We start from the raw sequence: 17,131 nt of genomic DNA, 5'->3' as shown, positions 1-17,131 counted from the left end.
CTTGGCACTTGGACCTTGTAAAGCTGGACAAGAGATGGCTGTCATCTGCTAGGATGGGGCAAGGGTGGGGTTCTTTTCCCAAATGTGGAGGCTCTGGGAGCTCCTCTTCCTCAGTAGCCCTCATTAAACAAACTTGGACCCCCTGCTCTTATGTGGGTAAGAGTTTGGCAGCTCCTTGCCCTGCCTTCAGGAGGGCAATGGCTAAGGGTTGGTCTTCCCTGTACCCTTCTTCATGGTGGGCTCAAAATGGTGCTTATAGGTCCTGATGCACCAGGGCTATTAGGTTTACGGGTTCCACTCTCATCACTACCACCTGTGAGCCTTAGTGTAAGTCATTGGCAGTCCTGGGTCCTCCTTCTCCCCAGTGTAATCTGAGTAATGCTCACACACTCTACTCCTGGGAGTGAGTACGAGAATTAATTGCCAGTACAACCCAGAAACCTGTGAAGACCTGGGTGAAGGAGAGTGTGTGATGTGATGCCATGCCTCCTGGACAGTCGGGAAGGACTTAGAAATCCTGTGGTTGGTAAAGTCCTAGCCACTCTGCCAGGTGGGAGATGGCTGCAGTTTAGCCTTTAGGAACCCTGGAGACTTGATTGGCTCTGTCTGGAGGCTGTGGGTTTGTGGTCCTTCTGGGCTCCATCCCAACCGCTCTCTCTGCTAAGACAGAGCACGCTTGTTCTCTCCTCTCTAGTCACAGCCCATTGTGTGGCATGAAGTTCTGGGGTGAGAGGTATCCCAGGGCTTGGATGTCCTGCAAAGGCCCAAGTTGGCATGACTCCTAAATTAATAATGTATTTAGCTGTGGGAAGAGGTCCTCGAGAGCCAAGAGCCTGGAGGAGGTGTCCTTCTGAATGTGTCACCGTACAACTTGGCACAAAAAGGGTTACCCAGAGCAGCAGCCATCTTGCTGCAGTGAATGCTTTGTTCCCGGCTAAGGAGCTAAATAACTCTGTTCTGGGGCGGATAGAATTCTATCTAAAACCTCCTCTGCCACTTGATGGGGGGGCTTCTCTACACTCCTCCCCCAGGTCCACAGAAGACATTTTCAGTCTTGAATTTTGGCTTGGAAGCTTTGAGGCCAGGAGCAGGGAAAACAGGGGCCATTTCTTCAGCAAAGAAATGTAGACTTGCTCACTGTGATCAGATAAAATGTTGTTTTCTTTTTGTCTTGGGATTTTTTTTTTTTTTTTTGCCCTCATCTTTGGAGATGTATCTATATCTTCTCCCATCACTTCCCTTGCTAGCACACTCCCCACTTTACAGCCCCCCACCCCAGCCTCTGAATGCTGCCGAGTACTCAGCCACTTTCCCTCTGTTTTCTCCACAGCAAGCCCCGCCCAACACCGACTGGCGTTTCTCTCAGGCCCAGAGACCTGGCACCAGCGGGTAGGTGACTGATTCTTCAGCCCACCATCTTCTCTGCGGCATTTCTCAGTGACGATGTGGGTGGGAGGAGATTGGGGGCGGGGAGGGTTCAGCATTTGCTACAAATGGTTTCCTCCTCCTGTCAGTATTTCAGGAAGGTTCTGGTGTCCTGGGGGCTGCTACGCAAACCTTGGGAGGAAGAGACGCCTACTCTTAACTATTTTGGAAACTAAATTCACACTCTCATTCTCTCCCTTCTCCTGACCACATGCCCATTTTCCTATCTCCTGAGGGCTCTGTGGAAGCCAAAGATAGCCGAAGGTGGAGGGGAGGCCTTTTATATCCCTTCTTCCCAACTAAGCTGGCTTCAGCCTGACCCGGGATGCTAGAGAAATGTGGAGCAAGAAGAGGAAAAGAGGAGGCTGTCAGTCAGAACATCCTTTGAGCTTTGGACAAAAATGGAGGTCCAAGGGTGGGTAGTCCTTTTCCAGCTGTGGGAAAGGGAGACGGCACAGCTAGAGATTGGACAGGGGGGCAAGTTACCCAGGGAGGGCATGAGCAGGTTGGCCTCACCCTGTTCTTCCTCCAGCTGCCTCCTGACCCCACACCGTCTTGCCCTGCCCTGGCCTCCTCTTTCTTCAGTCTGTGTCATCCCCCACCACCACCCCTTGTCACTGCTTCCCAAAGTCTGGATCAGTTTGCGTCTCTGCCTCTCCCTCTCTCAGTGTGCACCTCAGGTTCTGTCTTTGATGCTACATCTCTGTTATCCCTTCCATTTGTGTCTCCTGGCTTTGACCTGTGCCTCACCCATGCCCACCAAGCACAGTGTTCAGTAAATGTGGAAGGAAGGAATAAATGTGACCCTTTCCAGTCTGTCTCCCTTTCCTTCTTTCTTTCTATCTTTGCCTCCCCATCCTTGTTTTGTTTTTTGTCTCTCCCTCTCCAAATCATTTCCTAGTGTCATTGTGTTCTTCTGTCTCCTGTCTCCTTTCTATGTCTTGGTCTATTTCTGCTTTTCTCTCTGTTCTTAACCTCACTGTGCCATTCTGTCTCTGTCTTTATGTCTATTTATTCTACTTCTCCGACTGTCTCTATGCCTCTCCCCTTTCCCTCATTTCTTTGGACTTGTGGGAAGCCAGCACCCAGGCACCCCTCCCCCTATCCCCACGCACACACAGAGCCTTTGATCACTGCTCCCCACCACTCACCCTCCCATCCAGACTGCCCCAGCTGCTCATTTCAATCGGGTATGAATTCCTGCTGTGACAGGAACCCCCTGTGGGGGTGGGAAGTGGAGTGGACTTCAGCAGAAAGACCTTCAGTTGGTCTGAGGGGCATGGGATGGGATCAGAGCCAGGTTCCCTGGTAGAAGCCAGGAGCAGTAAGTCCAAGGAGCCCAGGAAGAAGTGGGGGAGGGGCATGCTTGGGCTGCTCCCTGTTCATGTTTTCCCATTCCTCTTTCTCCTTACCAGCTAAGCTCTTGTTGCTGCAAGAACCCAGAAGGCCTTGAGTGCAGGGCAGATTCCAGCTCCTGGGCATGCACAGTCCTGTCCTTAGCATCAGGAATGTAAAGCACTTCCTAGAAGGCCCCTAAAAGGCAGCTTTTACCCCTCTTTTGACCCCAGCTGTTTCCTTTCTTCCAGCTTGCCAGCCTTTCCGTATTTTATACACGTACTTATTCATTCAACGAATGTTTATTTTCCTGTGAGCAAGCATTGTGCTAACACTGGCCTGTCAGCGTGAACAAGCAGACACCATCACCAAATTCATAGGGTTTTGGCCAGCAGAGAGAAAATTGACAACAAATCACACTTTTAAAAACCCTCTACTAAAAAAAGAAATAAGAAAAAAAAAGCTCAAGTTACAAGTCGTACAAGGTTCCTGGAATAATGAGTATAATGGGGAGATGATCCAGGAAGACTTCTAGGAAGAGGTAGCATTTGAACTGCAGCAGCTATGAGAAGTACCGGGCCATCTGTATTCCTTCTAATCTGGCCCTAAAGCAGAAATTATTACTAGACTTGGAAGCCCCAGAAATTGTTTCTCACATACTCACTGGGAAAGACCTGTTTCATCAGTGAGAGGCTTAGTGGCCTAGAGTCTATGGGGGATGTAGATGGAGGAGACTCAGTAAGGAGGCTCACTTGCTGTTTGAAGCAAACATTTCTGACTCAGCTCCAGAGTAGCTGAGATGAAACAATTTGTCAGGGTCCAATCCAGCAACTCCAGCTTCCCTACTTCATCCATTCAATCCAACAATTCCAGCTTCCCTCCTTCATCCATTCAAGTGCTCAAGAGCACATTCTGCATGCAGCCCAGGCATAGTGGGAAGAATCAAACAGATATGGCCCCTTTCACAGAGTTGCAGTGTGTTGAAGGACACAGATATTAACCAGATAACACTGAAATGCATGTTGGATGGCAGCTGTGGTAAGTGCTATGGCGGGCAGTACCTGGCACTGGGGATCTGACCCAGGAAGGGAACAGGAGGACATCTAGGAGGCAGCAAGGCTCTGTTGAGGTCTGTGGGACGGTTACAAATGAATCAGCTGGAGACAAGAGGGAAGCGCACTCTAGAAGGAAGGAAGAGCCTGTGCAAAGGCTTCATGTTGAGACCTCATGATGAGCAGAGTGGCAGGGAATTTTCTCTTTGCTGCCATGTTGGTAAGCATTGGAGAGGGAGGGGATGGAGAGAGGAGAGTTCTCTTATTCAGTTTTACCTAGGTTCCAGCCCTTCACTGCTTTTCTGCCCCATTCTTTTCCCAACTCTCTGGCCTCCTGACTACTGGCCCATCTGGTCAGATAGACCCTGCTCAGAGCAGGACCAGTGGTGGTGAGTTTTAGTTAGCCTAGTTCAAGTTCAAGTTCAAGGCAACAACAAGTCACACTGCTTAGACAAAAAGGGCAAAGACTCACATTCCAAAGGCCTGGCTTGCCTGAAGCTTTGACTCCCCAGATCATCCTTTGAGCTATTTATCCAACAGCTGTTGTCCCAAGTCCTGAGGCCACCAAACCATCTCTCTCAGCCAGGCTATAATCTGGGCCCGCCCCACCCTGCTTTTCAGCTGTTCCCAACTTCTGCAAGGGCAGGTTTGGCTCCCTCTGATGCTACTCCACGCCACTTTGCTGGCTCTGCACTACTCTTCCTCTCTCTGGTTGCCCTTCCATTCCTCATCCTCCTCTAAAACACTCCCTGCTCTCTCTCTCAGATCAACCAAGAAAGACCAGCTTGTTTATGCAAATATTTATTTATCTACTTACTAACTTGAGAGAGAGAGAAAGAATGGGTACACCAAGGCTTTCTGCCACTGCAAACACTCCAGATGAATGCATCATTTTGTGCATCTGGTTTTATATGAGTACTAGGGAATCAAAACCAAGCCATCAGGCTTTGCAGGAAAGCACCTTTAACTGCTGAGTCATCTCTACATCCCCCCCCAACACCCCAGGTTGTTTTGTCCTCTTATACTATATTCTCATTAAGGAATGTAGTAGTCAGCTTCATGTTGCTGGGATGAACTGCCATACGAGGCACAGTTATGGAAGGAAGGGAATTTATTTGACGCGTACAGATCCAGGGAAAGTTCCATAATGGCAGAAGAAGCTGAGCCCCTTTCACAGGCCCACGCAGAGAGAAAAGCCACCACCAACACCATAAGCAAGCACACTCCAGGAACTCCAGGAAAGCTACAGCACTTTGCATGTCTTTAGACTGGAATTCCAACTCCACCCACACACCTTAAGGCTGGACTCTAGGATCTGCCCACAGGGACACCTCCTCCAGCCAGGCAGCTGGAAATCTGAGTTAGGAGCTTTAATAAGCTCCTGAATCAATTGGGGGACATCCATTCAAACCACCACATGGAAACATGGGAAACAGAACAAAAGAAAGAGAAAAATTCCCATAATCTCAAAGGAGCCACCACTAATATTTTTCCTTTTTTCTTTCTTTTCTTTTTTTGAGGTAGGGTCTCAGTATAGCTTAGGCTGGAATCATTCTGTAGTGCAGACTAGCCTCCAACTCACAGCAATCCTCCTACTACAGCCTCCTCAGTACTGAGATTAGGGGCATGAGACACCATGCCCAGCACACTATTAGTAGTTTTGTTTGTTTTTGTTTTTCGAGGTAGGGTCTCTCTCTAGCCCAGGATGACCTGGAATTCACTATGGAATCTCAGGGTGGCCTCGAACTCATGGTGATCCTACTACCTCTGCCTCCCATGTGCTGGGATTAAAGGCATGCACTACCATGCCCGGCAGGTTTTTGTTTTTTGGTTTTTGGGTTTTTTTGGCTATGTATTTGGTATATGCACATGTATATGCCCTTGAGCACCCCATATGCTCACCTGTGGTGGGGTTGCTAGCCTGCAGTAGCAGGAGTGGAACATGGGTGTCTGATTCCATTGTTCTTCCACCTGGTCTTGTTATATATTTGTTTGTTTGAGAGAGAGAGAGAGAGAAGGGTGTGCCAGGGCTTCTAGCCACTGCAAAGGAACTCCAGATGCATGTGCCACCCTGTACATCTGGCTTTACATGGGTACTGGGGAATTGAACCTGGGCCCTTTGGCTTTACAGGCAAGTGCCTTAACTTCTAGCCATCTCTTCAGCCCCCTGGTCTTGTTCTTAAGCCAAAGTCTCCTTTTATTGATGCTGGAGTTGCCAGGCTCCACTGATTCTCTGGAAGCTCCACTGCAGGACTTGGGGTTACCGATGCATCTGGCCACAACAAGCTGTTTTACATGGGACCTGGAAATTTTTTAAAAATTTATTTTATTTATTTATTTGAGAGCAACATACTAACTGAGAGAAAGAGGGAGAGAGAGAGAGAGAATGGGTGCACCAGGGCCTCTAGCCACTTCAAATGAACTCCAGATGCATGTGCCACCTTGTGCACCTGGCTTATGTGGGTCCTGGGGAATTGAGCCTCGAACCGGGGTCCTTAGGTTTCACAGGCAAGCGCTTAACCACTAAGCCATCTCTCCTTCCCAGACCTGGAAATTTAAACTCAGGGGAATCTCAGTCTCCCCTCTGGCCCTCATGTTTATACAGGAAGCACACTTAATTATTTAGCTATCTCTCCAGCCCTAATTTTTTTGTTTTGTTTTGTTTTTCAAGGTAGGGTCTCACTCTAGCCCAGGCTAACCTGGAATTCACTATGTAGTCTCAGGGTGGCCTAGAACTCATGGCAATCCTCCTACCTCTACCTCCCAAGTGCTGGGATTAAAGGCATGCACTACCATGCCCAGCTAAGCCCTAATATTTTTAATACATTCAATTTTAAATATACATGAAAACAGCGATGGTGGCATGAAACTCTGCCACCCAGCTGGAGTTCCGCCTTGTCTTCATTGCTGAGATCCCCACCTTCCTACCACCTGGATTAGTTCAAAGTGAGTCTCAGACATCTCATAATGTCATCTGGATCTTCATGCCTTTAATTTTTTTTTTTACACAAATTTGTTCACAATATCAAGAATTTTCATTACCAGTCAACAGGTGTATTTCTTTTTATAAAAATAGAAATTGAGTTTATCTTGTCCATTACTCTTGTTGTCTGGGTTTTTTTGTTTTGTTTTGTTCTTTATATCAGGAGAATATCCATGTCAATTAAAAAAATGACTCAAAAGTGAAACCGGGCATAGTTATATATGCCTATAATACCAGTACACTGGAGGCAGAAGCAGAAGGACTTCAGTGAATTCAATACCTGGCTGGCCTACATAATGAGTTGCAGGCCAGCCAGGGCTATATTTTGAGACCCTGTCTCAAAAAACAAATATACAAGGCCAGGTATGGTGGTCGCACCTTTAATCCCAGCCCTTGGGAGGCAGAGGTAGGAGGATTGCTGTGAGTCTGAGGCCAGACTGGGACTACAGAGTGAGTTCCAGGTCAGCCTGGGCTAGAGTGAGACCCTATCTGGAAAATAAGCAAAACAAAACAAGAGGGCTGGAGGGATGGCCCAGCAGTTAAAGGTGCTTGCTTGCAATGCCTGACAGCCTGGGTTTGATTTCCCCAGCACCCATGTAAAGCCAGATACACAAAGTGGTGCATGTGTCTGGAGTTCATTTGCAGTGGCAGTAGGACCTGCTGTGCTCATAATCACTCTCTTTCTGTTTGCCTTTTTCTGTCTCTCTAATAAATAAGTTAAAAAAAAAATTTTAAGCCATACCTACAATAACAAAAACCTCCAAATCACTCCAACAGTCATCTAATCATTGCATAATAGCCCCTCATGGACATATATGTATATTTTTAGATGCTAATAGTTTCCTTTATGTTCACCAAATAAATACATATTTACATTTTAACACAATTAAATCTGTTGCCAGGGTAGCTTTCCCAGATCTCTTGCTTATTTTGAGCACAATGCAGGGAGTATTTTGTCATAGCCTAGCCCACAGAATGCTCTAGCTCACCAGAGTGCAGACTCCTTATAGCCAGAACTGTGTCCTCCATCTCACATATTAGCTGCTTGGAAATGGACTATTAAATGTAGTCTGTCCATTGCTTCCATTTTGTCACTTTTCCCAAATCTTGGAAGATGGCTTGCATCTGTTGCTGGTAGGGTCATCCTTGGTATGCGTGAGATCATCACAGACTTTGGAGTCACCTTAGGTCACTTGGAGGTTGCAGCTCTGTCACTTACCAGCTGCATGACTGGGAAGGCCTCTGAGTCCTGATTTAATCTGCCAGAATGAGGGATAATCATAACCTTTATCTGCAGAGTGGTTCTGAGGATGAAATAGATGATGAACACACAACTGGGCTGGTTCAGTGTTTAAAATAGGGATTCAGTAAATGACTACAAAAAGAAGTCTCTGTTCATTCCTCTCCCAGCTTCAGAAAGCTGGCAGTCTGCCTACTGCTTGGCCTCTAGCTTTCAAGCATTTTCCTGACAGTCCAGCCCATCATGCTTTCAGGCTGCTCTTACATTCACTTTTCTTCCCTCAGCATCATTACCCACTATCAGGGCAACCTCCTAACCTGAGGTGTCTCCATCTCTCATTCCCACAGTCCCAACCAAGCTCTTCAGCCTCCCCCACCCTTCATTGGGGCTAAGGACTCCTGGGATTTCATGGAGACATAGGTGACTGAAGCCCCATCTGCTATCCTCCCTGGTGATTCCTCCTTTCCCTCCCCATCAGTCCTTGCCCAGGGCCAAGAATGAGTTTGAAATAGTTAAATCTTGCCATAGCAATCCCCCATTTCTAAGCACCTCAGGAACTTTCCAGAACAAAATGTTTTGTGTCCACTCTGCTGTCCCTATATTATCCCCATCCCCACTCTGTGTAGGCCACACTGACTCTGTTTTAGCCCTATGAATAATACTGTGCCTTCCACCAAGTTCCTCAAAGGCTGAGGACATGGACATGGAACTCCCCCAGCCTTGAGAGTTCTCTCCCACATTATACTTCCCCTAAGTGACTTGTTTATTTCTTCTCAACTTTTTGTCTTGAAATATCTAAAATGTATCAAAAAGTTGAAAGAATAGTATGATGAATATCCAAATATTCTTTGTTTTTATTTTTTTTTTAATTCTTGTTTGTTTATTAGAGAGAGAGTATAGGCATACCAGGGCTTTTAGTTCCTATAAATGAACACCACATGCATGCACCACTTTGTGCATCTGGCTTTACGTGGGTAGTAGGGAATTGAAACACGAATGTCTTTAACTGATGAGCCATCTTTTCCTTGGTCCATGACCTTGTTTTATTTTTTAAACAATTTTTTTTGAGGGAGAATCCTTTAAACAGCATTCTTTGTTCTGACATTTGCTTTTTTTATGAGCAAGAGAGAGAGAATTGGTGCACCAGGTACTCCAGCCACTGAAGTTGAATTCCAGATGTGTGCACCACCTTGTGTGTCTGGCTTATGTGGGATCTGGGGAGTTGAACATGGATCCTTAGGCTTTGCAGTCAAGCACCTTAACTGCTAAGCCATCTCTCCAACCCTTAAAATAATTTTTTAAATATGGAATGCTTCATGAATTTGCATGTCATCCTTGCACAGGGGTCATGCTAATCTTCTCTGTATCATTCCTACTTTAATATATGTGTTGCCAAAGCAAGCACCCTTAAAAATATATTTTTTAAATATTTATCTGAGAGAGAGAGAGAGGGAGGGAGAGAATGAGCACATCAGGGCCTCCAGCTGCTGCAAATGAATTCCAAATGTGTGTTCTACCTTGTACATCTGGCTTATGTGGGTCCTGAGGAATCCAACCTGGGTCCTTTGGCTTTGCAGGCAAGCACCTTAACTGCTAAACTATCTCTTCAACCCCCAAAGTATTTTCATTTACTTGCAAGGTGACAGAGGAGACAGAATGGGCACACCAGTGGCCTTTAGCCACTGCAAACAAACTCCAGATGCATGTACCACCTTGTGCATCTGGCTTTACATGGGTATTAGGGAGTCAAGTCATTAGGTTCTTTAGGCAAGCACCTTAACTGCTGAGCCATCTCTCCAGCCTAGTGAATTTTTTTATTTTAAAATATTATTTTTTACTTATTTGCAAGTAGAGAAACAGACCAAGAGAATGGTCATGCCAGGGCCTCCAGCCACTGCTAACAAACTGCAGATGCATACTCCACTTTGTGCATCTGGCTTTACATGGGTATTGGGGAATTAAACCCAGGTCATTAGGTTTTGTAGGCAAGTGCCTTAACTGCTGAACAATCTTTCCAGCCCTGGTTTTATGTTTTGAGGCAAAATCTCACTTTAACCTTGGATTACCGGAAACTTATCTGATCCTCCTACCTCAGCCACCTGAGTGCTGGGATTAAATGAGTGAGCCACCATGCCCACCTAAATTCATTATTTTGCATTTTTGTTGCAGGCACCATATTTGATACTTCACTATATGTCTCTCCTAGACTCCTATATAATCACAACAGAATTATCATATTTGAAAAACATAATATGAGAAATTTAATGTTATTATACAGAGTTCACTAAATGATTTTCATAAATGTTCCCAATATGTCCTTTCAAATAGCTTTTTGTAACTTTTTACTGACAACTTCCATAAGTAGACAATATAACATGATCATAATCCACTCTCTTACAGTCAGGTTTGCACTGCTGGTAGAAATCACCCAACCAAGAGCACCTTGGGGCGGGGGAGGTTTGTTTTGGCTTACAAGCTCAAGGGGAAGCTCCATGTTGGCAGGGGAAAACGATGGCATGAGCAGAGGGTGGAATCACCCCCTGGCCAACATAAGGCCACCTGTGCATCTGACTTACATGGGTCCTGGGGAATCAATCCTCAAACCGAGGTCCTTAGGCTTCACAGGCAAGAGCTTAACCACGAAGCCATCTCCCACCAAAGGTCTTTTAACTGAGCCATAATACCCAAAAAATCCCACCCCCCCAAACCACAATGATACAGAATAAGGATTCACACTGCAAAAGATGGCATTGGACATTGCAAAGAAATGCTCAAGCAATACGTGATTTAAACAGGGCAAACACCAATCTCTGTAGCTCCAAGTCCAAAAACTATCCAGTGACAAGTCTCCAAGTCTGACAGTTCTAACCAGCAAGTCTCTGGAGTTCCAATTTCACCCCTCCAGCTAGGCTACTCACAATCCTGAAAATCCTCATCTGGGACTGGCAGCTTTCCTTAGCAGCCATCTCATGGACCTGGCATCTCCACTACAACCCACAGTTCATCCTCCCAGTTCCATCAGGTCTCCATGCAGGCATTCAGCAAACCTGCTTCACACTGCCCATGGCTTTTTTCCAAAACACAAGACAGTGTTGTAAACTCAATGACCCTCTCTTTCCTGAATTTCTTTTTTCTTTTCTTTCTCTCTCTCTCTCTCTCTTTTTTTTTTTTTTTTTTTTGGCTTTTTGAGGTAGGGTCTCACTCTAGCCCAGGCTGACCTGGAATTCACTGTGTCATCTCAGGGTGGCCTCAAACTCACAGCAATCCTCCTATCTCTGCCTCCCAAGAGCTGGGATTAAAGGCGTACACCACCATGCCCAGCTTTCTTTTTTTTTTTTTTAATCTTTATTTTCTTTTAATGACAACTTCCATAATTGTAAACAATATCCCATGGTTATTCCCTCCCTCCCTCTACTTTCCCCTTTGAAACTCATCATATCCCCTTCCCCTCCCAATTGGTCTCTTTTATTTTGGTGTCATGATCTTTTATCCCTATTATGATTGTCTTCTTTTTAATTTTTTAATTTTTTTGGTTTATTTTTATTTATTTATTTGACAGCAATAGATAGAGAAAGAGGCAGAGAGAGAGAAAGAGAGAGAATGGGCACACCAGGGCTTCCAGCCATTGCAGACGAATTCCAGATGCGTGCTCCCCCTTGTGCATCTGGCTAACATGGGTCCTGGGGAATCGAGCCTTGAACTGAGGTCCTTAGGCTTCACAGGCAAGTGCTTAACCACTAAGCCATCTCTCCAGCCCCCTATTATGATTGTCTTGTGTAGGTAGTGTCAGGCACTGTGAGGTCATGGATATACAGGCCATTTTGTGTCTGGAGGAGCATGTTGTAAGGAGTTCTACCCTTCCTTTGGCTCTTACATTCTTTCTGCCACCTCTTTTGCAATGGACCCTGAGCCATGGAGGGTGTGATTGAAATATTTCAGTGCTGATTACTCCTCTGTCATATCTTCTCAGCACCATGGTGCCTTCTGGGTCATACCAAGCTCACTGACATCTAAAAAGAAAAGGTTCTGTAACCAAAAGTGAAAGTAGCACTAATACATGGATATAAACATTAAGAGAAGTGCTTACTGGGCAGTTTGGTGAGCATAGTATATACATTTAGCCAGACAGCAGCAGACATTACACCCCTAGGGCTCACAACTACCCCTGTTGTAGGTTTTCAGTATCAGGGATGTATTCCCTCCCATGGAGCCGGCCTCCAGTCCAATTAGAGGGCAGCTGGTTTCCACCATAACAGACATGCCATTGTTGTACCTGTTGGCTCATTTGGACTGACTGGCCAAATATATGACTTGCAGTGTCCACCGTTGGGTATCTTCACTGGTGATTTCTCTCTCCCATTGAACTGCGTGCAGTGTGGCTTTTTCCAGCTTTCTGTCAGCTGGTCTACATGGAAGAGGTTTTCAGCTCAGCTCCAGCAGGGTTTCTCAGTGACCTTGCATCCCAAGTATATGGAGTCTTCAGCAATAGGGTCTTATCATCTATTCCTAGTGGGAAACCAAGGGCCTCAGCAATGGCCTGTAATGTACTTTCCTTATACTCCACAATACCAGGTATGGTGTCAATTTGTTTTAGAACAGAACACTCCTTGAGTACTCAGCCCATTCAAAAGAGTCTACATTCTTCCTGTTGCTGCGGTGCAGGTCAGCTAACGCAATCTCAAAGGTTGTAATCTCTCAATTGCAGCTGAACAGGCAGCAGTTCACCCAAAGATTTTTCTTTTTTCTGTGTGGTATTCCTCTGCTCACACTAGTTCATTTCTACACAAAGCAACCCTGCACAACTTCTCAGGACATGGGCATAAAAGCAAGCTTCTCACATAAACTGCCTCTAGCTCAGTCCAATCAAAGCTCTTTCTCACCCTCATAAGCCAAACCTCATAGGCCATAGCTCTTATTGCATTCAGGTCTTTCAACTCTGACCAGAATAATCCATCAAGCTGTACTTACAGCACTGCAAGGCATCTCTTAGGCCAATGTTTCAAATCCTTCCACATTCCTCTTGAAAATCAGCTCCAAAAGGCCAAAGCCACACAGTCAGGTGTCTAGCAGCAATTCCACTCCTCGGTACCACCTTACTGTTACAGTCAGGTTTGCATTACTGGTAGAAATCACCCAACCAAAGGCAGCTTGTGGGGAAAAAAAGGTTTATTCTGGCTTACAGGCTTGAGAGGAAGCTCCACAATGGCAGGGGAAAATGATGGCATGAGCAGAAGGTGGTCATCACCCTCTGGCCAATATAAGGTGGACAAGAACAGGAGAGTGTGCCAAACACTAGCAAGGGGGAGCTGGCCATAACACTCATAACCCCGTCCCCAATAATATACCGCCTCCTGAAGGTGTTAATTCCCAAATCTCCATCATCTGGGAACCTAGCATTCAGAACACCTAAGTTTATGGGGGACACCTGAATCAAACCACCACATACTTCCACCATCCTCCCTTTCCCCTTCCCATACCTTCTCTCCACTGAATTTCTTCTTTCCAACTAGTCTTTCTTCTGATTTTTTTTGGGGGGAGGGTGGTGGCTTTCTCTTTTATTTTTAAAAATATATTTTATTTATTTGTAAGGAGACAGAGAGAAAACATGGGTAGGCCAGGACTTCCTGTTGTTGCAGACAAACTCCAGACACATGCACCATTTTGTGCATCTGGTTTTATGTGGGTCTGGAGGAATCAAACCTAGGCTGTCAGGCTTCCCAAGCAAGTACCTTTAAACCGCTTAGCAATGTCTCTAGCCCCTCTCTTCTATGTTGATGCCAAACTGTTTAAAACTAAGTTTGGGATTCAATCAAGGAGTATGAACTGCTTTGGTTGCTATGTCTCTTTCCTGGCACTTAATCTAGCACAACATCTACTTTTTCATTTAATTACACAAGCACTTTTAAAGAGTCCATGCCAGTATTCCTTTAAAATCCCATAATCTGATATTACTCATCACTTTGTCTTTATTCAGGTTAAGCAGTCTTGGCAGGAATATTCCATGGGTGATTGCCCACTGCATCACACCAGGAGTAATTTAGAGTTCATTTCTCCCATGATCCATGTGATGTGCTAAGTTTATTCTGTTGGTAAAAGTTATGATTCCAAGCCAGGCATGGCAGCACACACCATTATTCCCAGCACTTGGGAGGCAGGTGTAGGAGGATCACTGTGAGTTTGAGGCCATCCTGAGATGACATAGTGAAATCCAGGTGAGCCTGAGCTAGAGAGAGACCCTACCTTGAAAAAGAAAAGAAAGAGAGGAAAAAGTTATGATTCCAGAGCTTTTTATAATATTGATTTTCATACTTATTTATTTTTAGAGAATTACTGTGTTGCCCAAGCTGGCTTCTGTTGATTCACCCACATCTGGCTCACATCCAGCTTTATTACTGTTAGTTTGTGCTTATGTGTATATTTATGCGTGTGCATAGGTGCACACATGCAGACGTCAGAGGACACCCTCAATGTGTCGGTCCTCTCTTTCCACCTTGTTTGAGACATGGTTTCTCTTGTTCGAGGCTGGGAAGGCCCGACTCGCTGGTCCACAAGCTTCTGGATTCTCCTAATTTTCACTGCTTATAGGCATATTTTGGGATTATAGATGCATGCCTCATGGTTTTAAGTGCTGGTAGGCTTGTGAAACAAGCACACTTAACCAGTGATCCATCTCCTATGCCCATGGTGTCTAGCTTTATAAAGCTATCTTTATTTCCTTTTCTTTTTTTTGGTGGTGGTGCTAGAGATTAAACCCAGGGCCTGTGCATGTTGAACAAGCACTCTACTACTGAACTATATCCTTAGCCCTTGTTTGTTTTTTTTTTTTTTGTTTTTTTTTTTTGAGATAGGGGCTCACTATATGACCGAGGCTGGCCTCAAACTTGCAACCTTCTTATCTAGTCTGGAGACTGCTGGAATTATAAGCATGTGTCACTATGCCTGCTGAAGATCTTTGTACATACGTGTGATTAATAATCTGTGGATAGAAGGAAAATACTTAGTAGCAGAGGCCATTAAGTTAAGAAGGAGATATAAAGGGAAGAGAAAGGAAGGCAGGAGGGTACTTAATAGGTTGGTATTATATATATGTAGGTACAATGATTGAGATGGGGAGGTAATATGATGAAGAATGGAATTTCAAAGAGGAAAGTGCGGGGGGGGGAAGGTATTTTTTATAATTATGGAAAATGTTAATAAAAATTGTGAAAAAAAATCTGTGGATGAAGCTTTGAGATGTGCTACAACCCTTCACCCACTTTTAGTATTTTGGTATTAACTAATGATCCTTGCCTGAATCTGTTTTTATAACTCTTGTTACCAAGTGGTGACTTTAAGTCATTGCTTCTGTATTGACTCAGCGGACATTCTGCTGCAAGTCACCTGGGTCAGTTGTTTATATTTAAATTATCTGTCATTTCCTAGGAGAAGCCTAGCCTGAGCTCTCTACATCAGCATTGCCCTTATCCACTCCGAAAACTCCTTATTCCCTGCCCCTCCACTTGTTGTCATTGCAGTCATTGTAATTACTTAATATCAGCTTCTCAATGTGCACTGAGTGCATAAAAATGGACTATTCTGTCATTGTCTACCCCAACCCAGTACCTAGCCCAATGCCCAGTTTCTAGTAATTGTAACAACGTGTGTGTGTGTGTGTGTGTGCGCGCGCGTGCACTTGTACACACACACACCACAAATCAGACGTCAGGCTTCACACATGTTGGCCATGAGCTCTGTGCTGAACAAGACCCCTAGTCTTATATTTGTCGAACAAATTGATACAGAATATCAACTCTTCCTACTCTGGAAGGAAGAAATGAGGTTCCTATTTTCCCTCTGAGCCCCAACTGTACATTTGCTGTGATGACATAGAGGTGACAGGAGCTGTGTGCACTGTTCTGAGCCTTAGACTAAGTCCGTGTGCTTGGGGATAGGGACCAGTGGAAACCATAAGCAGTGGCAACCCTTGCAAAGACTGTGAAGAATCTGGGGTGTGGTGGTATATGCCTTTAATCCCAGCTGAGATCAGAGGATCATCATGAATTTGAGGCCTGGGCTAGAGTAAGAAAGTACCTTGAAAAACCAACAATATTACATCTATTTGACAGCCCTGAAGTAGTGGCTATCTGCTGCCAAGTTTTCTACTACAAATACAAGAAAAAAGTATTATCAGGCTGGAGAGATGACCTAGTGGTTAAGGCACTTACTTGCCTGTGAAGCCTAAGGACCCAGATTCGATTGCCCAGTACCCACATAAGCCAGATGCATAAGGATGGTGTATGCATCTGGAATTTGTTAGCAGTGGCTAGAGGTCCTAGCATGTCCATTCTCTCCTCTCTCTCTTAAATAAATAAAAATTAAATCTAAAAAAAGTATCGTTTCTGTCTGATTGTGGCAGCCAAGATTGAATGGAGGAATACCAACAAAGAAAAAGAAAACAACAGCCAAAAACTTTAAAGAAGTTTTTGGTGGTGTTTAACTACCATAACAACACAAGCACAGAGACACGCACTTTTGTGCCTTCAAGGCCTGCTAAGCATCCTTTCCCATGCAATCACAGCTTTCTTACCTCAAAGAGACCTAACTATGGTTTCTGGTCTTTTCCTGTTCATTCAGGCAACAACAGTTCTTTTTTTTGTTTTTTTTTTTGTTTTTTTTTTTAATTTATAAGAGAAAGAGCATGAATGGGCACATTAAGGCCTCTAGCCACTGCAAGCTCTAGATGCATGTGCCACCATGTGCACCTGATTTACATGGGTTCTGGGAAATCGAACCTGTGTCCTTAGGCTTCACAGGCAAGTGCCTTAAAAGCTAAACCATCTCTTCAGCCCCTGTTTTATTTTATTTTTAAAGTTTTATTTATTTATTTATTTGCAGAAGAGAGAAAAAAAGAGGTAGAGAGAGAAAGAATGGGTATGCCAGGGCCTCTAGCTACCTTGTGCATCAGGCTTTACATGGATACTGGGGAATTGAACCTGGGTCCTTGGGCTTTGCTGGCAAGTGCCTTAGACCACTAAACCATCTATCCAGCACAATTTTATTTTATTTTTCATTTATTTTTATTTATTTATTTGTGAACAACAGACAGGCAGAGAGAGA

At 44.8% G+C, this 17,131-nt stretch overlaps 1 protein-coding gene and 1 non-coding gene across 23 annotated transcripts in view; one reads left to right on the top strand and one right to left on the bottom strand.

Moving 5' to 3' along the window:
- The window catches only part of LOC101593421 (protocadherin gamma-C5), a 233,811-nt gene that overhangs the window by 206,025 nt on the left and 10,655 nt on the right, over positions 1-17,131 (top strand). For all 22 annotated transcript variants that reach the window (XM_045132581.1, XM_045132577.1, XM_045132572.1 and 19 more), the window contains one exon: positions 1,331-1,389. In XM_045132581.1, coding sequence (XP_044988516.1) covers positions 1,331-1,389 — 59 coding nt within the window. The remainder of the gene's footprint in view (positions 1-1,330; positions 1,390-17,131) is intronic.
- On the bottom strand, positions 9,334-9,440 carry LOC123454282. The gene has a single exon (XR_006633267.1). It is a non-coding gene; the product is annotated as a U6 spliceosomal RNA (small nuclear RNA).

Source organism: Jaculus jaculus, chromosome 13 (genome assembly GCF_020740685.1).
Source record: "Jaculus jaculus isolate mJacJac1 chromosome 13, mJacJac1.mat.Y.cur, whole genome shotgun sequence".
In the NCBI taxonomy this organism is placed as follows: domain Eukaryota; kingdom Metazoa; phylum Chordata; class Mammalia; order Rodentia; family Dipodidae; genus Jaculus; species Jaculus jaculus.
Note: the sequence above shows the minus strand (reverse complement) of the source record. Positions and strands in the feature narration are given on the sequence as shown.